The sequence below is a fragment of the Parambassis ranga genome, chromosome 1 (assembly GCF_900634625.1).
Source record: "Parambassis ranga chromosome 1, fParRan2.1, whole genome shotgun sequence".
NCBI classification, from domain to species: Eukaryota; Metazoa; Chordata; class Actinopteri; family Ambassidae; genus Parambassis; species Parambassis ranga.
The window spans coordinates 13,620,189-13,644,678 of NC_041022.1; the positions used below are offsets into that span (position 1 = coordinate 13,620,189).

General features: G+C 42.2%; 1 protein-coding gene across 2 annotated transcripts in view; it reads left to right on the plus strand.

Annotated features, from left to right (window-relative positions):
* tnrc6c2 (trinucleotide repeat containing adaptor 6C2) overlaps positions 1-23,805 on the plus strand; it is a 48,841-nt gene extending 25,036 nt beyond the window's left edge. For both annotated transcript variants that reach the window (XM_028418126.1, XM_028418135.1), the window contains 18 exons: positions 4,192-6,657; positions 7,216-7,419; positions 9,871-10,037; positions 10,124-10,201; positions 10,287-10,344; positions 10,536-10,678; positions 10,856-11,002; positions 11,858-11,998; positions 12,340-12,459; positions 12,753-12,836; positions 13,341-13,629; positions 13,790-13,954; positions 14,544-14,735; positions 15,010-15,159; positions 15,712-15,927; positions 16,572-16,645; positions 16,883-17,022; positions 17,589-23,805. In XM_028418126.1, the coding sequence (XP_028273927.1) occupies positions 4,192-6,657; positions 7,216-7,419; positions 9,871-10,037; positions 10,124-10,201; positions 10,287-10,344; positions 10,536-10,678; positions 10,856-11,002; positions 11,858-11,998; positions 12,340-12,459; positions 12,753-12,836; positions 13,341-13,629; positions 13,790-13,954; positions 14,544-14,735; positions 15,010-15,159; positions 15,712-15,927; positions 16,572-16,645; positions 16,883-17,022; positions 17,589-17,937 (5,183 nt within the window). In that variant the 3' untranslated portion in view covers positions 17,938-23,805. The remainder of the gene's footprint in view (positions 1-4,191; positions 6,658-7,215; positions 7,420-9,870; positions 10,038-10,123; positions 10,202-10,286; positions 10,345-10,535; positions 10,679-10,855; positions 11,003-11,857; positions 11,999-12,339; positions 12,460-12,752; positions 12,837-13,340; positions 13,630-13,789; positions 13,955-14,543; positions 14,736-15,009; positions 15,160-15,711; positions 15,928-16,571; positions 16,646-16,882; positions 17,023-17,588) is intronic.
* The last annotated feature ends 685 nt before the right edge of the window (positions 23,806-24,490 follow it).

A 24,490-nucleotide genomic window follows, 5' to 3' on the forward strand; every position in this document is an offset into this window, starting at 1 on the left:
ATCCAGCCTCTGTCAGGGAAACCAGAGAAGTCACCATGGTCTCGCTCTCCTATTTTCTCTCTTTTCTTGGCAGAGGTAAACAGACATGAATGATGAGATTTTTAAACCCCCAGCGACCATTCCCTCAGTCTTTCTTTTTCTCCCTGCTTCCGGAAAAACAAGTACAAGCTGTCCTTGATGTGAGTGGGTGTAAAGCTCTTCTCAAAGAGAGATGGAGAGGGTCTATTTGGGGACAAAAGACTAATAAACGTCCCCTCTTGCTTTAGTTCTGGTTTTATGTCATCCCACACATTGTAGTGAGATATCAAGCTTAGTGTGTGGCTCGGAATCAAATTAAAGATGTCGGTTTGTTGCCGCACTATTTCTCTCAGACTGTTCGTCCTTTCTCTACTCTTTTCCCTTGCCACTGCATGTACCAACCCCTCCCCCCAGACCTTCCTCCATTTCTCCCTACTACCCTCTCTTTTTCTGTCACCCTGCCCTTCATTTCATTCGGAGGGGAGGGGAGGGGCGGGGAGGCATTTAATTCTTGGCTAAATGCCCATTTCTATGATGGCAGCTAGTCTCATTATCAGGAGTTCATCTCTTATTTCTTCTTCAGCTGTACTGATATCACACAGCTTCACTGTATTGTTGCTGTTGTTTTATGACAACCATTGCTGGCATACTCGTCTTGAGGAGTTGTTTTGTCATCATTTAACTGTCGTCCAGTAGTTTCTATAGTTCTTTGCTGAAAGCAGGATTGCATCTGCATGCATTGACTTGCACATACATACATGGAAAATGCCCATTTGGTAGCATAAGGAGCCACAGAGAGGTCCATTGTTTTTATTTTTGACCTTTTAATTCACAAAGCATAATCAGGGACTGCCCTCCTAATTGCAACCCGAATGAAAGCAGCAACGTATTATTGACACATGATTGCAAATGGTGGATGGAAATAATTGTCCTCCTGTCTTTGTTTTTCACGTTGTTGTTTTTTTTTAATAACCCTCCCTTAAATCAATCATTTGCCAAGAAATCCACAAGACTTTTTTGGAATGTCTGGGAAGGGAGTCAAAAGGGGAACAATTGAGGCATGTTGAAGTGAAAGGAAAAAGAGGCTGGTTTGCATTAGTCCACACATGCGTACATGTTGGTATTCAAGGATACAACGACAGTGTTAAAATCTTCAAGCCAATAGTCATGTGGAAAAAATTTTACATTTGAGCTGATTATGGCCTTTTGTTGTTGTTTATATATACAACAGTTTACACAAATGTATACATAGCTTATAGCTTAAACTGTAGTCATTTAGTAGCTGTAGTGCCTTTGTAAAGGTTTGTGGTTTAACTGAGTAGCTTACTGCAGACATACTAAGAGGATGTCTGCTGTTTCCCATTCTTGCATAGATCTGTGTAAGCACTCTGCAAATGAAGCTGGTGCATCTCTCCGCAGGTATTTTTCCACTCTCCCTCTCCCTGACTGACCCCTTTTCTCTACCACAGGCAACAGTCTCCTTTTTTATGGAAGGTTTTTGTTTGAAATTTCCCTCATTTGTAGTCTGTGACAGGAATGTGAAAAGATCACAGCCTACCAGACTTTGATTAACTTGTCGCGTAACCTATTTTTTACATGCTTTAAGAAACAAAATGTAGACATGAGTGAGGAAGCTCTACTGGGTAGGTTGGGGTTGTCTGAACTGAAATTTCCCCTGGCTACAGCCGTGGAGCTCTTGGATAGAGTCCAAGTTCGAGGAAAATGGCGCTGCTCTTTGCTCGGCAAGCAAACGTTGACAGAGCAGAGAAAGAATAACATCAGTGGCTTTTAATGATGGCATCATGTTTTTCTCTCTGTGTTTAGAAAACAAACACCTACAAGCCAATAAGAGCGTGCAGTAGTAAATAAAAAGACCCAACTGTTTGGAGTTTATTTTTTCTTTACAGTTTAATGGGTGGAGCACCTTACTAGTATTCTCAAAGCTTACAGGAACACATAACAACATAATTAAAATATTGAATTGTTCTCATTTTTGTGCCCTAACTACTTTTGTACATTTGTGGCTCATCCCTCATTTTGAATTGACATGCGAGTGAATTTCTTGACATTTTTAAAATTACTTTTGTGGTCTCCCTTGCTTTTGTTGCTTGCTATTCCATTTGGCATTGGTCTTGATTCAGAAATGAATCTATTGTCAGAGGATAGAAAACTCATGGAATTTCTACATCTAAATCTGTCTTGTTTTTCAGTGAGAACTGCTTCTAACTTTGCTTTAAAAGAAAGGCACACTTTAAGCGGATGTGAGGGATCACTGTAGTCGCAGTGTTTTGTTTTTTGCTTTTCCTGTTTTCAGCTGATTGCAAACTAGTGTTAGCGTGAACGTGTGGTGTTGCCATCAGTCTGACAACCCTATGTGATAAGGCTGCCTGGGGAGTGGAGATAACTGTGGTGGAGTAGAAATTTCATTCACAGCCACTCTGTGGAATGTTGCACAGTATCTTAAAGCTCCATATCTGCCTGCATTTCTGTATGAGTCCATACACCTCCAACACATGGACTTTCCCTCATTTGAGAGGACTTTTTGACCACTAGGTTTTTATCTTATTCTGGATAACTGCTAGCTGTTATGGAAATCCTGACAACAATCTATTACCATGCTAAGCAAATATTTTAAGTTTATAATTGAATGCTAGTGAGACAAATGTAGCATTGGCTATATAATGCCTATGCAACATTTGGGAGCACTTTATATACAAAACCATTAGGTTATTAGGTATTTACATTTTCATTAGCAACGTTTGCATACATAGTACCATAAATGACCTAACATATTGCTTTATTGATGAAACATACAGTTTTTAGAAAATGAAGAATAGATCATAGACTATTATTTTCATTTGCATATTAATCACATTTTTTTAGAGAGATACTGGATGAGTATAACCCTTCATATGCTCGGTTGTCCTGTGTGTTGTGGTATTCATAGCAGGATTTCTTATTGGGTTTTCAGCCAATTGCTTGAGGCTGGCCTAGTGGTTAGGGTGTTGTGCATGCTGAATCAATAGCCGCCCTCCTCTCACCCAATAGCATTAATAAGATCATTGATTAACTGCCTCACACTGATTGATTACCCCTTTACAGCATCGACTCAGTCTATTATTAGTTTTGCATCTGATGGGAAGCTTTTGTGCCTAGTGAATATTCTTGTGTGCAATATAATGCTGATCATGGAATTGTTGGAAAAGCTCTGTTTTGGTATTGTGACTCGTACATGATGCCACCTATAAATAGTAGGACAAAATGTACATAAGGTATTGTATACTGCATATATAAAAATCCAGATTGGAGATGTACAGAACCTAATGCATTGACTAGGCATGTAGTGTGAGGCCAGTAGGCACATATAATTATTCACACAAGCTTGGAAGAAGTGTTTTGTGCTTTCGTAGTGCAGTGCAGTTGGAGGAGGAGTAGGCCTGGTGAAGCATAGGGAGTGATGGATGAGAGGCCGTCCTGGTTTCAATTCAATAAATGAGCGGCGTTCCACTTGGGCTTCCCTTCACAGCCCCAGCCAGCAAAGCCACGATAGAGACAGATGAGCCTCTCAATACTGGGTGTTAGAGGGGTGCAGAGGGGAGAGAGGGAGAAATTAAAGGGTGAGGGAAGAGGTGATAGGAAACATGGACAGAGAGAGAAATCAGGCAAGGGGTGTTTAATGACTGATAAGGAGTCCACACAGTGAGGAGGAAATGGGGGGCAAAAGACTGTATGGAAAGAGGGAACAAGCTGGGAGCAGAATACAATGATAGGTTGAAGGAAAAAGAACGATGGATTAAAAAAAGCAAAGGCTCCATCTCTGTTTGGCTGACTGCACAGGGGCAAGGATATATGGATATGCCATAACTGATATGACATGGAGCACGCTTGACTGTGCGTTCTTATTAGGCATTGGATTGTTAAATGTGCAAGTATGACCATCTCATCCTGCCAGGTCTGATAGCTAGCATTAACCAACCAAGAAGATAAAATTGACTGGGGAAACTAAGCCTGACTGTGAACCAAGGTGTATTACATGAAGTTCCTTGGTCAAAACTAATTTTTTCGCTCCACACCCCACTGCTCTTTTTCCTTACTCTTTTGTATTCGTATAAAGTAACTGTATATTTATCTGTCTCATCTCTTCCCACTTTTTTCTTCCTGTTTTTTTCCTAGACATATCCCACCCGAGTGGCCCTGGTACCCAGTATGAAACCTCTCACTGGGGAGCCCCTGTACCAGTTGATAGACCCTGCAGTGCCGACAGCTGGGACAAAGTGATTATTGACGGAAGTGACACAGAAGTTTGGCCCTCCATAAGCCGCAGTAGTGACCCCTGCCACCCAGCAACACCAGAATGCCCCTTGGGCTTAGCCAACTCTAACATAGACACTAGTGCTGTCACTACTACCAGCAGGAGTAGTTTTCTGAGTATGGCCACAGGTGCTGCCGGCCAACAGGCCCACTACGCCTCCCTTAAAGCTAACAATAACATGATGACAGGTCCTGGGTCAACCAACACATTAGCAGGTAATAGAGGCTGGGGCACAGATGGGAAGCAAGAGAGTATGAATGGTGGCCGAGTTGGGGCGCCAAATAACTGGGGCTCTCCCAACTTTAACTTGAATCTTAATCCAAATGCCAACCCATCAGCCTGGCCTGTTCTGGGCCATGAGGGTGGTGGAGGTGGTGGCATGGGCCCCAGTGGGGTGTCTAACTCTTCATCCCTCCCCCCAGGCATAAATGGCAATGGAAACATGGGGAGTGGGAGCATGGGAGGTGCAGATAATGGTGGGGGAGGCTGGGTTGGAATGATTAGTAATGAAAATGATCAGCAGCACCCTTCAGCCAAGACAAACTTGTCCTTCAATATGGAGCCTGGTAACCTTAACACTGATGGACCAAACCACACTAAACAACATCAAGCTCAGGAGCCTATGAGCCCAATCCATGGCTTGACTGGCTGGGGAGGCCAGTCACCCACTGAATCATCCAAGCTCAATGGGGACACCACAGGCAGCTCTGTGTGGGGTAGTGGAGAAACCAAGGCAGCTGACTCCCCTAAGGACTCAGGCTGGGATTCAACTCCCTCTGGAGGCCTTTCTGCCTGGGGCCGCCAAGGCAGTGGTGGTGGAAGTAGTGGAAGTGGTGGTTGGGGTGACTGGGGGAAATCCTCTGGTGGCGGAGAGGCAACTAAAGGTTGGGAGTCAATCGATGCTAGGAGTTCTGGCTCAGGCCAAGAGCAGCAACTTGGCTCATGGGGCCAGCAGACTGGCACAGCCCCAGCAAGTGAGGATAGTGGAGACAGCAGTGAAGGTCGATCCCATCGCAGAGATAGATCTTCCAGCATGGAATTCACCCCTCTGCTACCCCGGCAGGACCTGGACCCCAGAGTGCTGAGTAACACAGGTTGGGGACAGACCCCCATCCGACAGCACACTGTTTGGGAAATGGAAGAAGCTAACTCTGATGATGCAAAGAGCAATAGCAGCTCAGACACCATAGGAGGCTCCAGCTCTAATAGTGGACCCTCATCAACCAATGGAGGTACCATTAACCTGAACATAGGTCCTAGTCAGAGACCTGGGTCTGGAGGGAAAAGTGATAGTGAAGGATCAACATCCTCTGGCTGGGGAGCCCCTCCACCACAGCCAATTCAGTCTGGATCGGGATGGGGGGAACCTGCACAGTCACATAGCAAAGCTCCAAATGGCACGACTAGTGGCTGGGGAGATCCTTTACCCACCAATGGCACTAAAACTGGGGGCACATCCTGGGGTACTGAGGACAAGTCGCCTACCTGGGAGGATGGCATGATGAAAAGCCCACCTACAAGTTGGGGAGAGGGCCCCAAAAGTTCCCATGGTTGGGGCAACAGCAATGGGGGCTCTAATGGCTCCAGCACAGGCGAATGGGGAGAACCAGATGTCAAAAACAATGGGTCCTCTAGCAACATGTGGGATGGAGAGAGAGGTAATGGATGGAAGGAAAGCCCTAGAGGAGGAGGAGGGGGAGGAGGAGGTTGGGGTAAACCTGCTCCTGCTGTGAGTAACAGCAGCTGGGGGGAAACTTCACGTACCAATGGCTCTGTGCAGGGAGGCTGGGGCTCTTCCAAACCCCAGGAAAGCAGCAGCAGCAGCAGCAATGGCAGTGGAGGAGGTGGCAGTATTGGTTCTTGGGGTGGTCCTGGTTCTGTGAAGCAGAACAGCTTTGGCTGGGGAATGGTCAACAAACAGGACCAGGGCCAGGGCATGGAGCCCACAGGCTGGGAAGAACCCTCTCCTCCCTCTATTCGCCGAAAGATGGAGATCGATGATGGAACGTCCACATGGGGTGATCCCAACACCCATAACAAGACTGTCAACATGTGGGATCGTAATAATCCTAATGGTAACCCAGGCAACAGTGGTCCACCTCCCAGTAAGAATGGTGGAATGATTATGCCCAACAATAACAACAACAATCACTCTGTCGGCCCCGGAAACAACAATCATCATCACCCTCACCACATGCACCATCATCCCCATCATGGCCAGCCCCCAAGTCACCTGCAACACCATGGAAACAATAATGGGTCACCAAACAACAGCGCCTCACATCCAAGTGCAGGACCACAGGGTAGACCGTCCCTCGCCAACCCAGGTAATTAAAGACCTTTAAAAAAAAAAAAAAAAAAAATCATGCTACTTTACTTAAGAGGTACAGAATTTTAAAATTAGGGGTTGTTCGCAACTTGTGGCCTATGAAGTGACAAAATAACAGGAAAAAATACTTTTGCATCAAATAGTTTTTACTTTTTTTGCTTCTGAAGTACCATGAATGCACAGATACTTCAAGCAGTTTGCACTTCAGCTTGTTCCAATAGCACTTTGTAAGGACAAAGGCTGTGTTCATAGTCAAGAAAGAGCTTTCATTAGAATGAGCCTACTGACCTCTGCTGGTTACAATTTGCATTGCATCTACCCAGGATGGTCACAATACATACTCATGCTGAACGATTACAATGAACAGTCAGGAGTGTTGAAAAGCCTGCTATGCAAATAACATTGATTATTGAAGAGATGTTGTAATATTGGGTAAAAGATTTTCAAGATTTATGTATACATTTAAAGGTAGATTTTCAGGCCCCACAGAGAAATTATGTCACTAATGATAAAAATTGTACCGACAATTTCTAAGTAATTTATCTTTGTCTTCTAGGTTGGGGAGAGCTTCCCAGTGTTCAGCCCAAGTCAGAGCCTGCTTGGGGAGAGCCAGCAGCTCCAACATCAGCTGTAGACAATGGTACATCTGCCTGGGGGAAGCCCCCAGGTGGGGTAGGAGGATGGGGTGAAGGTGGCCACGAGCCCTCCGGCCCCTATGGCAGGGCCAATGGGCCACCAGCTTCTGCACCTTGCAAACCAGGTAACACTCAGACAATATTTAGAAAATCTAATTCTACAGTACACAATGCAGGACTACGTATTCAATCATAGTTTATTGATTAAACCCATCTATCTCAAGTGTGTGCTACTACCAGACACTGGAAACTGCACTGCTGTTAGATTATAAAGTGTGACTAGATTATAACGGTCTGTCTGACCTTTTTTTTAGTTTTAGTTCTGCAGTAAACCTTCAAAACACTTCTGAGGGTTTACGTTTGTGCTATTAGTGTTGCTGATATTGAAGCAATTCCAAGCATCAGTAGGTCTTGGTTATTTGTACTGTAAAGGCTGTTCCATACACCGCGAGAACAGAGAACTCGTTCCACGGGTGGTAAGAGATAAAAAAAAATTATTTTCGGCATGGAGGTACCATACTCCGCGAGACGTTTGTGTGCATAACTCCTCATACGGCTCTCCTATGCAGCGCACGTCACACACAAAAGGTTGACAATACAGTTGTATTGTAAATTGTGCGCACAGTCGTGGTTACTTGGCCTAATGAGCTGATAATGTTCAGGGAAGAGGGTGTATACCATGACAATAGATAGAAGATCAGTGTGGCTGACTGTAGCAGACCTCTGGTCTGTGTGAGTTTTATTCTGTGAACGTGTGGATGACTGTCTGCAATAATACGTCCCGTCTCCCGGTGTTTAATGTGCGTGAGCCACTGTAACGCCATGATCAATACTGGGATTAGTTTTTATTGCCACCTTTTGGACAGACGCTCTCCTCTGTGCACCGTGTTTCTCCTTCCAGGAGCTGTTTGACAGCTGCTCATCTAAACTGCCCATTGTCGCTGTACATCCTCCTTCTGTCTGTGTGTTCTGCACCTGAAGTAGGGGTGGACAAATCGATCTAAATATCGATAGTATCAATACCAACGTTAGGATCAGTAATTACTCGATACTAGCGTGATGAGATCAATATTTCTGTGGAAGTTTCTCTTAACACCTTCAGCAACTTTACTCGTATTTACTCGCGGTGCAAACAGCGCTCCTCTCTCTGCTCAGTGCGCAGGCGCACTGCGCCCCTCCCCCTCCTCCTCCGCTCTGCCGGAGCAGACGGAGCTCCTGATTGGCTGTAAAGTGCAGCTAGCGTCCTGGAGACAGCAGAGAGAAGGAGAAGCGCTGTTATTTCACAGCGACAGACGAAGAAGAAACTGCTACTTGTGAGGTGTGCAGAAAAATGACATGCCACTGTGGAAACACAACTAATTTACACAAACATAAAGCAGCAGAGCCCAAAGACCTCGAGCTGCAGAGTAAACAAAGGAGGAAGAGGCAGATCCCCAAACACGAACCAGAGACAGAGTTGACTGACAGAGGCTTTACTGCAAAAACACTCATGAATATCCAGGAAATGATTTAAAGAAGTGAAAGTTTAGACTGAGTAATCTGCCGCATGAATTAATGGTCTTTCTGAGTGCAGTGATAAGATGTGATTTTAGCAGAAAGACTGAAATGTCATCATATCACCAGCTGAAATAAATCTTTTTTTTCTCAAATTACAAAATATTATTAATAATATAATTATATAAGTTTATATAATGATATGTATTTCAGTATAGTTAGTATAATTATTATTACCTGTAGAAGGACCTTTATTCTTCATATTTAGGCTACATGCATTTAGGTGTTACTTTTATCAAATTATCTTCATTATGTTATTTAACCTACATGATTCATAAAGAGCCATGGCTGTCACAAGGAGCATCGCTGACATGATTGTGAAATTATAACTTCATACAAGTTATACAGTTTTGCACTTTTGTTTGCAGCTTGATTTACTTAACAAATGTTTATTGTGTATTATTATTCTGCTAATCATGGTCAACTAATTAAAGGCAAAAAGAAGGCAAAAAGAAGGCAAACAATTAATCATTGTATGATCATGAAATTTCCAAAGTAAAAGTATTGGTATCGGTATTGGTATCGGAGATACTGGCCCTGTATTTACTTTTAAATTTTAATTTTCAGTATCGCCCACCCCTAACCTGAAGAAGCTCTTGCGCTTCTCCACGTTCATAATGCCCACAATAAATTCCGACCAATCACAGCATGGTTGACGCACAGCCTTGAGAGAAAAAAGTTCTGCCCGGGCCATGTGTGTGCACAATGGGCGGTCCGAGATAAAAAATGATGTCATTTTGTGGCCGTAACGTCTGCAGGGGGGAGGAAGTTCCCGCGTTCTCTGTTCTCATGGAGTATGGATCCAGCTTTAGTGTAAACCTTTAGCCAAAAGAGCAGAATGTCTAGGGGCAACAGTGGCACCAGGTGGTCAGATTTCACATTACCTGCTGGATACACTGAAAATGTTATTATAACCATAAGAAACATTTTATGTTCTTCAGATGTTCCATATAAACTAAAATGCCGAAAAAATACGTTTAATGTTATGTCACATCATTCTGCCTTTGTTGTCTCTTTGTCAGGCCCCAAACCTATGCAAGATGGCTGGGGAAATGGAGGAGAGGAAATGGGCATGTCCACTAGCCAATGGGACGTTGAGGATGGGGACGTATGGAACAGCCCCACCTCACAGGAGAGCAACTCTTCTTGCAATTCCTGGGGCAACGGACCCAAGAAGTGTCCAACCAAGGTCAGAGAAGGCAGAGTAAAAAGACCCTGGAAATAACAGCAGCATTGATAAAATTAAATAAAGTATATTTTTACTTGTGTTCTCAGGGGAAGATGGTACACAAGCCTGATGAGGCCTGGATCATGAACCGTCTCATCAAGCAGCTCACTGACATGGGCTTTCCGGTATAAATACCGTGAATTTATTGCAATTTTTGTGGATTAAACTCCATGAAGTGTGTCTGAATTTTATTTTACCTGTGTGTTACAGAGAGACCCTGCTGAGGAGGCTTTGAAGAGCAACAATATGAACCTCGACCAAGCCATGAGTAAGTTCAGCTGTTTATTCACAAATAAGCAGCTTTTTTGTATTCAACTCTGGTGTTATGTCTCCTCTACTGGGGTCCACTTTCTTTAAATGTAGCTGTTTTTTTTAATATGGTTGTTGTTATTTATTTATTTATGCACTTTATTTAGATATGATAATAATAACCTTTGCTGTTCTCCTTTCTGCTTCCAGCCGCCCTATTAGAGAAGAAGACAGACCTGGACAAGCGTGGCATGGGATTATCTGATTACAGCAATGGCATGAACAAGCCTCTCGTGTGTCGGCCCTCTGCACTCTCCAAAGACTCCTCCGATCGCAACACCTTCCTTGACAAGGTGAAAAAATTTGCTTAAAAGTTGCAAGCATTTAGACTTATTCCAAACTTGTGTTGAAATGTATTTGCCAGATTAAAATGCTGGCTTTGTTTTTCTGATGTGATCAAATTACCTTTTTTTTATGTTTTTTACTTCTCCCCTATTTCCTCTGTAACCTTTTGTTTTGTCCTGGTCCAGGATGGTGTCCTGTCAGATGATGCCCCCCCATCACCATTTTTGCCTTCCCCCAGCCTGAAGCTCCCCCTGGCCAACAGTAGCCTTCCTGGGCAGGGTCTGGGACAGGGCAACCCGGGGCTGGCCATGCAAAACTTGAACAACAGACAGGTAGCATAGTGGTTGCTTTTCCTCTTTTTTATTTGAGTTTGACATCGAAAGAAAAGCATTAATATGGAACCGTAGTTCTGCACAAATTAAGACTAAATGTATAAACAGACATAAGTGTCTGTGTTTGTGCAGCTGCTTTATTGACATCAGAGTATGCAGACACTTTTAGAACTTATAGTTATCACATTGCAGACGCACAGCCAGTCATCTGTAGTAACTTTGTGCAGGATTTACATTGAATTATACAGTAAAAGCAAAAACAGATAAGCTGAATTTTTTTACCCACTTACTCTCCTAAATCTCCTTTTCTCTTGCTTACATATATGTGTATGACCTTGCCTGAATTACTGTGCTATCAAATATCACCCCCAGAGGCAGCCATGGCCCAGAAAAAATACATCTAAACTATGTCCTTGAAATCCGGATAAAGGCACAATAAGCGGGCCGACTAGAAAGACCTTTCCACCACCATGAAATTAAAAATGTGGATGATTATTCTTTTACAGCTTAATTGTTTTAGCCAATTTGGTGCTAAAAATTGGTGCACATTCAGTAGTATGCAGCCGGACCTTGAGGGTAAATATAAAAAAAAATGTAAATAACAGTTTGAGCTTGGAATATTATTGACCTTTAGTAGGTTTTTGAGTGCACCTAAGTAAGTTCTCTTTTTCATACAATTTCAAATGTGCTCACTTGAAAGAACCCATCACATTTGTACAGACTAGACAGCCTAATGCTCAATTCTGGACCACACGCTTTGAATAGTGCTTGGCTTTTTTGTAATAAAATAGTATGGAATGGTTTGTGTAATTGCTTTTGATTAGTTCATTGTACCACTGTGGCCTCTGCTCATAGATACCCAGTGGAATGTTTGGCAGTAGTGGAGCAGCACAAAACCGGGCCATGCAGCAGCAGCCTCCTCAGCCACCAGTGCCATCTCTCAGCTCCTCCCAGCCTAGTCTACGTGCTCAAGTGCCTCAGTTTCTCTCCCCTCAGGTAGTTGTACTGTGCATGTTGAACTGGGTTATTATCATTTCTGTTATATACTACAAAAAGTTCTCTGACTGTACAAAAAATGTTTAAATAGTTTGAAGCATACAAAGATTGGTTTTGATAGCTTTTTTTTTTTTTACACTTTCCAATTTGTGTAAAATCTCAACAATATGCATGACACAGTCTTTGCTCTTGGCTTGACTCCTTTGTGTCTCCTCATCTCTCTCCTTGCACACATGTAGTAATGACTAGTTTTGTCTTGCCAGAAGGTGCTCTTGTTGTGATTTGCAGTGACTAACTTGTCGGGTCTCTTTTCTTCCTCCCCATTTTTCCATTACCTCCAGGTCCAAGCACAGCTCTTACAGTTTGCAGCAAAAAACATTGGTCTGAATCCTGCACTTTTAACCTCACCAATAAACCCTCAACAAATGACCCTGTTGTACCAACTTCAGCAACTGCAAATGGTGCGTCGCTGTGTCACTGTTGATTTTATTTGCTGTACAGCTCATGTTTAGAGGGCTGAGGCAGTGTAATGTGGACTCTTTTAGGCTCTAATCTCTGTATAAGAAAATTAAAACAAAGCACACAACACAAACATAAGATATTTTGTGCAAATGTTTAATGTTATGTCTGATACTACAATGCAATAAAAATTGAAGCTGAATTAGGTTATACAAATGATTAATCAGAAACATTATCTCCTTTGTATTGTTGTCATTTTCCTATTGTATTGAATATTTGGTTCACTTGATTTCAGGCATACCAGCGTTTACAAATCCAGCAGCAGATGATGCAGGCGCAACGCAATGTTTCCGGCCCCATTAGACAACAAGAGCAGCAAGTAAGTCAACTAAATGCTCATTAAAACCATATAAAGTGTGATTGTGGAGGTCATTTATTTTATGTGTGTGACCACAGTTGACCACTGACGTGAAATCACATGACACAACTTCAGTTTTTTCTCTCAAGATATTTTTATTGTCACATGAGCGTGCAACACACATTGCTACAACAGGAGTTGCTCAAGCATTTAGATATGTCTATGGGAATTTGTCACTTCTCATTAAGCATGAGCTTGTGCCTTTTTTTTTTTACAAAACAAGAAACCTTCTTCTCCTTTTTTACAATTTTATTTGTCAGATAGCAGCGGTCTGCCATAAAGTAAAGCCTGTTAAACCTTAATTAATTTTTGTCTTTTGTTTTTCACCTTATGTTTTATCTATTGCTTTCTAATCTCAACCTTCCTCCCTTGTCATTTCTCCATCTATTTCTTTGTCACCAAATATTTTTGTTTTCCTTCCCTCATTGTCTATTCTCTTGTGACAAATCTTGTCTTCTTTTTCAGGTTGCACGTACAATCACCAACATGCAGCAGCAGATTCAGCAGCACCAGCGTCAACTGTACCAGGCGCTGCTGATGAAGCAGCAGCAACTTCCCTCTCATTCCTCCTCTTCGTCCTCTTCCTCTTCCTCCGCTGGCCTGCATCCTCCTGGTGGTCCTGTTGGAGGTCCATGTTCCGGCAAATCAGCCCTGGACCCCTTCACAGGCCAACACCAGGCTCCAAGCCTTGCCGACACACTGCACACCAAAGAGCCGCCGTCTTCGCCCAACGCCTACAGCACCTACCCTCTCTGTGAGTCTGGGATAAGAACACCAGCTAGTTGACACTAATTTTGGCTGGTTACAGCCATGACAATACCCACCCTGTCATGCAAACATGAGTGTGGCACTTCATCATACAGTTTGTGAGCGTAACATTGACTGTATATAAACCAAAGGTTCTTGTCTTTCAGCTGGACTGAATCCAAACATGAATGTAAACTGCATGGAGGTTGGGGGTCTGTCCCTGAAGGAGCCCCCTCAGCCCCAATCCCGCCTATCCCAATGGACACACTCCAACTCCATGGACAACCTCTCTGGTAACTCTTCAAACTTGGAGAACAACCTCAATAAGCACGGTACGTTGGGGCATGCACACATGAACAGACCATTCAAGTAAATGATGTGATGCTCTCATGTGCTGTCAAACAGGATTTAAATCACACACTACACAACCTGACACGTTTTGGCCAAAGTGTTTCCTTTTTGCTGTTGTTTTTTTTTGTTTGTTTGTTTTTACACATTGCAAGCTCATTTTCAACTTAGAGTTGCAGCATAACACCCTTCTTTGCTGTGAAACTGCCCCACTAAAGAACTGTCACACACAGCTCGCATTTTTTGAGCCCCATCTTTTTAGTCTGTAAACAAGGATATAATAGGTCCATGAATATAAATAGAACTACAGATATATTTTATTTGGTTCAATTTAGTACAGCTAAAGTAGGTTTTCTTACACTTCTTTAAAAAAAAACAACTTTCCATTTTAACATGATATGATCTGCATTTCCCAGCATACTTACTTATCTTTCTATTCAAGCTTGTACTTAGATTAGAAACTGTCAGCCACAAACACATCTTACACCCATGTTGTTAAAAACTGCACATATACAGATATATGTGTTATATTTATCTACCAAATTCACAGAGCCTCTTATTTTATCTTCGTAGGTGCCATATCTGCTGCCTCTACCCTGGTCCCCCCTGGGAAGCCTCCACAGCTGGAGGACTCATACAGCCCTTACAATCTAATCTCCAGCTCCGAGTCCCCCACCAGCCCCCTGGTACCCCCTGACAGCTGGGGCCAGGGCAAGAGCGCCAATGAGAAGCTCTCCAATGGGACCAACATTAACTGGCCCCCAGGTGAGGATGACATCCAAACAATTAAAAAAAAGTATAACTAGAAGTCCAATCGGCTAAAGTACAGGTAGCAGGTCTTCTCAGTGGGAGAATAAAAAACTTTGCTACTAACATTAGTACTGGGGGTGGGCTGTTTAAGTATCCCAGTATGACCTGACAAGCCAACACATCCTTTAATTACAGTCAGTAGGGACTTTTGATGCCACTTGAAGTTATTTAAAGCTCTTATTTTGTGTGTTTTTGTGACTTTATTCAGTCCAATGTTTCTCTGCCTCAGAATTCTGCCCCGGTGTGCCATGGAAGGGCCTCCAGAACATTGACCCAGAGAATGACCCCAATATGACCCCTGGCAGCGTCCCAAGTGGTCCCACCATCAACACTAACATCCACGACGTCAACCGATACCTGCTACGTGACAGGAACGGAGGTATTAAACGAAGAAAGGTCACAAATATCACTTTTACACAGCCAGGAACCCTAAACACAAAGGCACCACTTACACAAGCTTTTCCCATGTGGAATTCCTGACACCTACCAAACTGTTTTAGGTATAGCCTACCCAACCCCTGACCTTTGTTTATTAGTCTTTCCTTAGCTTGTTACTGCATACCAGAAGACAATAAGTCAATGTCTTTTAGACCAACAACTGGGTGCCTCGCCCAGCAAGGCAAGGCATTAGCACACACCCCTGTGTCTGTTTTTTAAGGCATGAAATCATGAATCATACTTTCTTGATGGATGTCACTATATAATAAAACTATTTCTTGTGCTTCCTTTGCTAGTTTGCAATTGTAGTCCAGGCTCTTTAAAGCCCTTTTTTAGGGATGAAAATCCAGTTCACCGCATCACTACTAATACATTAAGACCGCTGGTGTTAATAAGAAGAGAAGTTTCCTAAACATAATATTCTACTCACAGAATCTACATCTACCATCTACAATCTTTCTTTAGCTTCTGTATTTTCTCTCTCCATGTGCAGGTAAACTGCCTGACATGAAGTCCACCTGGTCCCCAGGGCCCATCTCTCAGAGCCAAGGCTCTCTGTCCCACGAGCTGTGGAAGGTACCGCAGGGTCCACGCAACACCACAGCTCCATCCCGGCCCCCGCCAGGCCTCACCAACACCAAGCCCTCCTCCACATGGGGTGGCAATTCATTGGGCCTGGCCCAAGGCTGGAGCGGCTCTTACTCCTCTGGTGAGTTTCTGGTTCCTTTCTTATTGTTATATAAGTCCAGTGGCTCATAAACAAACAAATATCAGCTTCGTGCATAAGCATTTTTCTGAATTTGTTACACTAATGACAGTTTAACGTCTGTATAAATCAGGACATTTCTGCATGTTTTTATCAAAGCACACATATTCTTCTCTTGATGATGCCTCCCACACCTTGCAAACATAACTTGAAGAAGGTGTGGTGCCATTCACAACTGAAACCACGCATTCGCTCTTTAAATCTTGACTGAACACACCCTACTAAACTGACATTTTGAGGTTTACCGGCTCTACGAAAGGCCTCATGTGACCTCATGATCTTGTTTTGACACAGTGTTTCTATATTCATGCACCTGAGGAATGAGCACTGACAAGAATTATGCATGGTAGGAGATAGCGATCGGTGGAAGGTGTCACATTTGTCCTCAGTTGTTGAACTTCTGCCCTCAATTCGAGAAATTCTGAGCCCTCTAGAAGAAAATCACAATAACTAAAAACACAGAATTTATCAGGAAATAACTTGTATATGGTATTTATATATTTCCTATTAGACATGCCTTAATTTTGACATGTATTACAGAGAAAATGTTAACATTGTGTTTTACTGGGTGTCTATGTGTGTTGCAGAGGGAACTACATGGAGTACTGACAGCTCCAACAGGACCAGCAGCTGGCTGGTACTGAGGAATCTCACCCCACAAGTGTGTATTCTCTTTAGCTAATTTCTTGATTGGTTGTCCTATCAGAATAGCCGATATGGAAATATACATAATTCAGTGTTATGAACATGTGTAAGAACATATTCATGTTATTTATGGATTTTTAGATGTAAGAAAATGAAAGTAAAATAAAAAGAAAGAAGCCTAATTATAAAAAAAATGATAAACTTTTATTTTAATTGATTTATTTATTTTTTTTTATTTTCTGTTGTCCTACAGATTGATGGGTCAACTCTGCGGACCCTGTGCATGCAGCACGGCCCCCTGATCACATTCCATCTCAACCTGACCCAGGGCAATGCTGTGGTGCGCTACAGCTCCAAGGATGAGGCTGCCAAAGCCCAAAAGTCCCTGCACATGTAAGTCAGCAGAGCCTCTCAGCCACAGTGTCCTTAGAAAAGACATTTTCTTCATCATAGCTGTTTTTTTTCTTTATTTTAAATACTAAGAGAAATGGTGGAGATAGGGGAATCCATTTTTTTTTTGTTCTTCTTGAGTGTTTTCTTCTGCTTTTTACGTATGAGCAGACATAATGTAAAATTACTGATTCAGCACAGTCATATGACAGACGAGGTGGGCAGTCATGTTGTAGTCAGCTGTATAGTGATCTAAGAGTGGTTATTGTAGTAGATCATAGTGAGAAGACACCAGCAATTCTACAGACCGTATTATTTCTATGAGTGTTGTAAGAGTCTAGTTTTTGTTCAGCTAATAGTGGTAAGGAGTGTTGCTAGTTGTCATAGAGACAAAAGACCTGTGACCCACTTGTCAGTCTCACGAAATGTGGTCAAGGCAGCCCACAATAAACCATAATTGTAAGACTAAGCCTTAAACAAACAATGGCAAGTGTTTGTGAAGGAACACTTTCAGAACATTAAAACCAACTTTTACTGTTGACTGTAAATCCTGTATCTTGTCTTGTAAGGTGTGTGCTTGGAAACACCACAATCCTGGCAGAGTTTGCCGGTGAGGAAGAGGTGAACCGCTTCTTTGCACAAGGCCAGTCACTAGGGGCAAACACAACGAGCTGGCAGGCCAACCCGGGAACCAATCAAAACCGGATGGGCGGGGCTACGCAGTCCCACACTATTGGGCAGTGGAGCAGTGGCGCTGGTGGAGGCAAGGCCAGCGGCGGCGACTTGCTGTGGGGCGGTGTTCCCCAGTACTCCAGCCTGTGGGGACCGCCTAGTGGAGATGACGCTCGAGTGATAGGGAGCCCCACACCTATTAACACCCTGCTTCCTGGAGATCTGCTGAGTGGGGAGTCCATGTAGGATGTTGCCACGATACACTAACCACCCAACCTGACACCATGTCACATAAGCCATTGGTGGAGGGTGGTGGGAGAAAAAAAAAAACAAAAACAAACAAAAAAAATGAATATGAACAGGAGCAAAACCCAAGCAAATCATGTTGCGATAATCAGTATCAATTTTAACTGTTTTGAACTGTGAATTGTGAACCAGAAGGCTGAGGTCCCCACCACACAGACTGCAGGCCCCAGTCCTTCTGGTTTACTGTGGTCCTTTTTTTGGTTTAGTTTACCTTTTTTGAAAGAAAAAAAATAACCGTTTTCTCCTTTTGGTATTTTTGCATCAGATGAAAGAAACTGAAATGAGACACAACACAAAGAACCCTTTTAAGTGTTTTGAGTTTTTCCATAAGTATACATAACATTCTGTGTGAAGTGTTTTAGGAGAAGCAATCAAAGCTGCCATCTGAGACTTTCCTTTTCCCTCCAAAAGAAAAAAAAAATCATCCCAAAATAAGACTTAAAACAACCATTCCCAGCATATCCATGGCCAATGATGTTGTTCAAAGACCTTTACTAGTTATGTTAATGTTCGTTTTTCAGCACTAATATTAGCCTTAAGTGCTCTCTGGCCCAGGTCCTTCCCAAGCCGCCTTTTTTAGTTTGTTTTGTAACTGAAGAAATAGCTCAAATCTTGCACAGTTTCACCTCTGAGCCAGGAAGTGGTACAGGACATGACTGGTGAGCAGCTCTGTCACTGGGCAGTTAGAAGGCCTGGCTGCAACTGGCCCTACCAATCATCTGCGTCATTGATTCAATTTGTCTCAAAGGGATTGACACGTTCAATTTTGTGTTTTTGTTATTGTTGTTTTTGAAGATCCAAGCAAAGTTTTTAGCTTATATGTCTTTTACAGAATATAAACTGAGTGTGCGCGTTTCCATATGAATTTGTTTGTCCGGTGGCACCTAATCATTGACAAGCCCAGATCGTTCAAGACACCTTGAACTTTGGAACCCAGTCACCTTCTGGTGCTTTGTTGAATTTTTCGGTTTGTCACGAAACCCTGCAGCCTCCGTGGGCAGCCAATTTTTCGGAGGAGAAATCTCAATTTTTCTTTGATGTGACAAGTTACATTGTGCAATATACACCCCGACGTTTCTTCCGTCCATACTCAATGTCCACCGGAGCTGTGTTCTCTTTTTTTGTTTTTGTTGTTATTGCTTTTTTCTTTGCTTTTTTTGCTGATTTCAGCAAAGTACTTTGGAACTTCAAAAACCTTACCCCTGTTCAAAACTTGGATTTCCTCCAGGCCACTGATCCCTCTGTAATGTTGGGAGAACTCTGCAAAGAGGAAGAAGCAGCTGTTGAACTGTGCATGCAGCAAAATGTACTAAAGGAGTGACGCTGGTTACACAGCATTGCACACTTCCTCTCTGCACGCCACAGCCACACCCAACAGAGACTGCAGCCACAGTGGGATTGGATGGTCCTGGGTATCTGGCACAATACCAAATAAGAGGGGTTTCTCCTAATGCAGTAGACCTACGAGTGTTCCTTGCGTTTGGTACTGTACAAACAGAAGAGACTAAGACTTTTATAAATTCAAAGGGTTTTATCATAGCACTTATGAAGAGCAAATCGCTTCAACTGCAATCCAATAAATCAAAAAAAAGGAGCAGCAAAAACATTGAAAACAACAAAAAAATCCTGCTCTTTTATTTACTGTGTCTGTTCCATGGAAATGTGTCTGGCGTTGTTCCTCTGGTACCAGGATGAAGGGAAACAAAACTGAAATGTACCATTGGACTTTGGGGAAAAACTTCAGTCTGATTTTTCCTGCTTTGAACTATATCAAAGTAATTATCACTGTTACTCCAAAATCGTTCAGCCTTGTTCTGTTTGGAGGCACTGGACTTACAATGTCAGCTGTCTCTGACGCCGGTCAGTCGGTGGGGTGGGATGGGGGAGTGTCCACTGAGTGCCTCTTTGCTGTGGCCCCACAGCACAGCACTTCCTCCTGGGCTCCATTTGACCCTCCCTTAGTCTGGCAAGTAAATAACTAAAAAAAAACAGCTCCTCCAAGACTGGCCAGTCACAGCATCTCCAACAGTGTTGTGGGGGGGGGGGGGGAGGCAGGAGCCCACCACCATTGGACCCTGCTGTTGTCCATTGCCCTCTCCCCCATCTCTCAGTTCTTTGACACAAAGATCACTTTAGCTGGAAGATGTAATAGTCATATTTCTGGAATTTTTGCCAGTGTACTTTGTATTTTTTGGAAAAGATCTTTTTTTCTTCAATGTCTAATATTGTTATTTTTGTCTACATGCAGTGGTCTACAAAATACTGGCTGCTGAACTAGCCCTTCACTGTTCATATGCAGAAACACTTTGGTCAGAGGTGCCTCTGTATGTTCATCCTGTGTATTGAATGCAAAATGAGGATCAATACTACAGACCATTATTGATTGTCTATTTGTTTATAACTGATCATGCTTTTTTGTGTTTGACAGTATTCTGTAGTACTTCCAGGTAGTATCTTGAGATGTGTAAAAAAAAAAAAATATGGTGTCTCGGACAGGGGGGTGTTTGTCGCTCCAAGCTGCTCTGCCTGCCCGCAGGCTGTCCCCCCTTACCCTTTGCCTAGCTGCTACGCTATAACCTCCACTCCTCCACCTTCTCCTCCACCTCAACCAGACCCAGTAGCCCTCCCCTGACCAGGCACCAACAGGCCCTCGTATCTGTTTCTATGCAAAAAGACTACAGGCTCGGGCCTTTTACAAGCATGCCAAATGCAACTTGGGAATAAGCACTCCTCCCAGAGCTCGGCACACCCTAAACTATTGTCCCCCATGTGCTGCTGTCAGCACCTCAACACGGCCGCAGTTTCTGTAACGTCAGGCTAAGCTGCCAGAACACTGTCATTGTATTAATGTTAGAACACTTTATCAAAGGGTCGGCCTTTCTCTCTGCGCTGAAGACATTTCTGTCCAGCTTGACTCAGGGTAGGGGAGTTGATGATACCAAGTATGAGATGCAGCTCTCCGTGTCTGTCCTTTCTACTGTGAGAGCAAAGTCTTAAATTTAAGGCCATCCGTGCAACAGTGTGTAACAGACCTCATGCCTCGAAATTGAATCCTTATTGAAAGGGGAAAGGCTTGTATTAAATCCTTTTTCCCCAAAAGGTGGCCTATTGATACTGTTTGGGGGGGACCTTAATGCATGTAAGATTGCCAACATATTGTGCCAATATAAATTTGCTGTGTCATACTGTATCTTTATGAAGAGCGCTTCTGTTCCCTGTTTGGAGGAGCTTTGTAAACCTTTGCAGAGGGTGCAGGGGGGGGACAGGAGGGATCAAACAGAAGGGCGGCAGCATCACACCCGTAAATGACTGAGATTCTTTTTTCTTTTTTTTTTTTTAATGCTTTTGAGGGGAATGCCCCATGCTAAGGAGAAAATCTTTACTCAGTTGGGGGTTCCAGTTTGCTACAGTGCACAGTTGATGATGGGTAATCCCGGGTACATATTTTTTTAAAACCAAAAATGAAATCGCATTTTAACGTCATTTTTATGAAGTTTGACATAAAAATCTTAAAAATGCTTAAAAAATCTAAATGAAAAAAAAGATCTATAATATGTTAAAGCTCTGCACTTCTAGCTGAAACGTCTCCGGTCTTCGGCCTCTGCTACCAACATCTAAAGGAGTAGAGGAAAAGACGGCCGGGGTGCCTTTTTTTGTGGATGCTGTATTTATCTCGTTTTTATGTTTGTGTCCCGCTCAAAGCGGGCCCACTGAACTGTACATTTCCACAGACCCAGATGGCTTGGACCCACTGTATCAGCCTCACTCTCTCAGTCTGCATCAGCAGGAAGAGGGAGGCACATTTCAAGAGGTACAAAGTCTTAAAAAAAAAGATTTTTGAAAAAAAAAAAAAAGAAAACGGGAAAAGGCTACCTTTCAGGACTTACAGTCCTGCAGCACACAAGCAAAAATCACTATTGCCTGTTTCTGTAACTGCCTTGATCCAAGCTCAGACAGACCCAATAGCCGAGGACCTCCCAGCATCCTGTACTAACTGGAGAACCCTGACAGTGAAGGGGGTTTCCCATGCTGCACCAGCATCGAGAGGCTCTCCTCTCTACAGCTCTGTTCTAGATAACAGTATACCGTATATGTATACACTACAGATATATACTATATACTGTGAGCACGGTGTGTGGTATCACCTCTTCAGACTTCTTGGATCGTAAACCTCTGAAACGTTTTTCATTTGTCTTTGTTGTCTTGGTTTAATACAACTGAAAACGAGCAATATGTATTTTTTCCCCGCAAATAAGTGATACAAAGGAAAGAATTTGGGGTCGGGTGTAAACTGATACTTGATTGATCGAAAGCTGCGTCTTTCTTATATGGAGTTGGATTATGCACGTTCTGGTTTTTTTGATGACATATTGCAGTACTCTGAAGTGCTTGTACTGTATATATGCGTGTGTGTGTACTTGTTTGTTAATTAGCCTGTCTAAAAGCCCAACCTGGTTTTAATGCATATTTTTACCCAGAGAAAAAAAAATCACAAACATATCAAAAACAAAACGAAATATTTGAACAGAAATACTTGAATCATGGAGCGCCAATAACATAATGTGAAGTCACTAATTTTTTTGTTTTGTTTTGTTTTTCTCTCCATCTGACAGGTACACTTAGGGGCTTTTAGATTATATCAAATATGTATTGCATTAAGTTACAAATACAGAATCTTTGGAAAAAAAGTCATCTTAGATGTGTGCTTGAAAGTCAGATGTTTGTATGAATGTGTGCTCAAGAAACTGTGTGTGTGTACAGGGCACACGGCCTGCTGTTATGTTCCACTCAGTATGTTATATTTTGTGTCTTTAATTTTTGTTGTTCTGTCAAAAAAAAAGAAAAAACAAAACAAAAAAAAACATCTGATTATTCTGAGACATCTTCTAACGTTGCACTGAGTGTCTTCTACCCCTCACTCAGCTAATCGTAGGTAAACGAGTCTAAGTACGGAGGGGCGATGGTGACAATTCATGTGTACATGTTTACTCAAGGACTTTTTTTTCATTCTATCTGTAAAAAGTTTATCTACCTTATAGTGGCTTTTATTGTGGAATAATCCCATACAAGGATTATCTTTGAGTATTGCACCATTTTGTTCCAATTATACAGGAAAAAAATGTAGAAAAAAAATTAAAAGAAAATTAAAAAAAAAAAAATTTAAAAATTTTAAAAAAGGGGGAAAAAAATAATGAACTGTGGCCATAGATAGCTGTAGAAGGACTAGTAATCCCGATGTTAACTTCATGGAGAAATTGAAAGGGATATAAAATGTGGGAGGTGAGTTTGTTACAAGACTCATTTCAGAGGTGCCTATCTTTTCTGTTTTTGTTTTTTTGCAAAAAGCCACCTGTCGTTTACAAACATTTCATTTGTCTGAAGTTCAAGAAAATAGGAATTTATAACAGGAATGTTTAAAAAAAAAAGGACAAATTTCATCTTCCATCAAATGTGGACATGAAAATCTTGCAAAATGAAGATTTATGCTACTTTCAGAACTCTGGGATTGATCAGTGTTGTGTCATATTTCAATTTTGAATTTTTTTTTCTCTCGGTGTCGATAAGACTATCTCTATGTATTAAGTTGTGATTTGATGTTTTTTCTGTAATACTGCGATGCAGTTTTGCTCACTATCTTGCACACTCATAAAAAAAAAAAGAGATGTGGATTTTGTCTCAGGAAGGCCAGGGTTCCAGATACCAACTCCATCGTTTAAAAAAAAAAAAAAGAAAGAAAAAAAAAAAGAAGCAACTAAAAACTATCAAACTCCAAGTAAGCACTGAAATTTATGAGTTTAACAGATTATAGAGAGTACCATTGTTCCTTGAAAACAAAACAAAAAAAATGTTCGTAGCAAGTTACATATTTACCAAATAAGACTGAGAATCAACTTTGAGAAAAGTGGAGCGCTTTACATGTGAAATCTAAGTAGAAATTGCTTTACATTTAAACAATGATCAATGGTTTTGATTGTCAAAAAGACAGTGACAGAAAATGCATTTGTATGTTTTGACTTTGTTTCCATCCTGTAGTTCAGGAGCATCGTGCAAGAACGTTTGTGTTTTTGTTTGTTTGTATGTTTTTACTTTTGTTTTGAAAATCATCTCTCCTGTCTGTTCATGCATCTGTGTTCAGTCGATGAGAGATTTCTTAACATGTAACAGGTGGTTTTTGGGAGGCAGGTTGTGAAGTGGAGGAATATAACGCTGGTTTTTAAAAGGATCATGATCTATGCACAAGTGGGAGGGAAGAGTCCGAACCGCCGCTGTACCGCTGCTGTTTGTCGACTCAGACTCTGGGGTTCAGGGTTTGATGTAGGGTTGATTCAACTTTTTTTTTTTTTTTTTTTTTTTAATGTGTGTGTGCGTTTGTCTTTTCCTCAAATTTCTTCCACTTCCCCTCCCCCCCACCATCTTTATCTAATGTTTAGCAAAACTTTACATTGCGTCATCATGCTGTGTAATCCTTAACCAATGAGCGCTTATCCTTCTG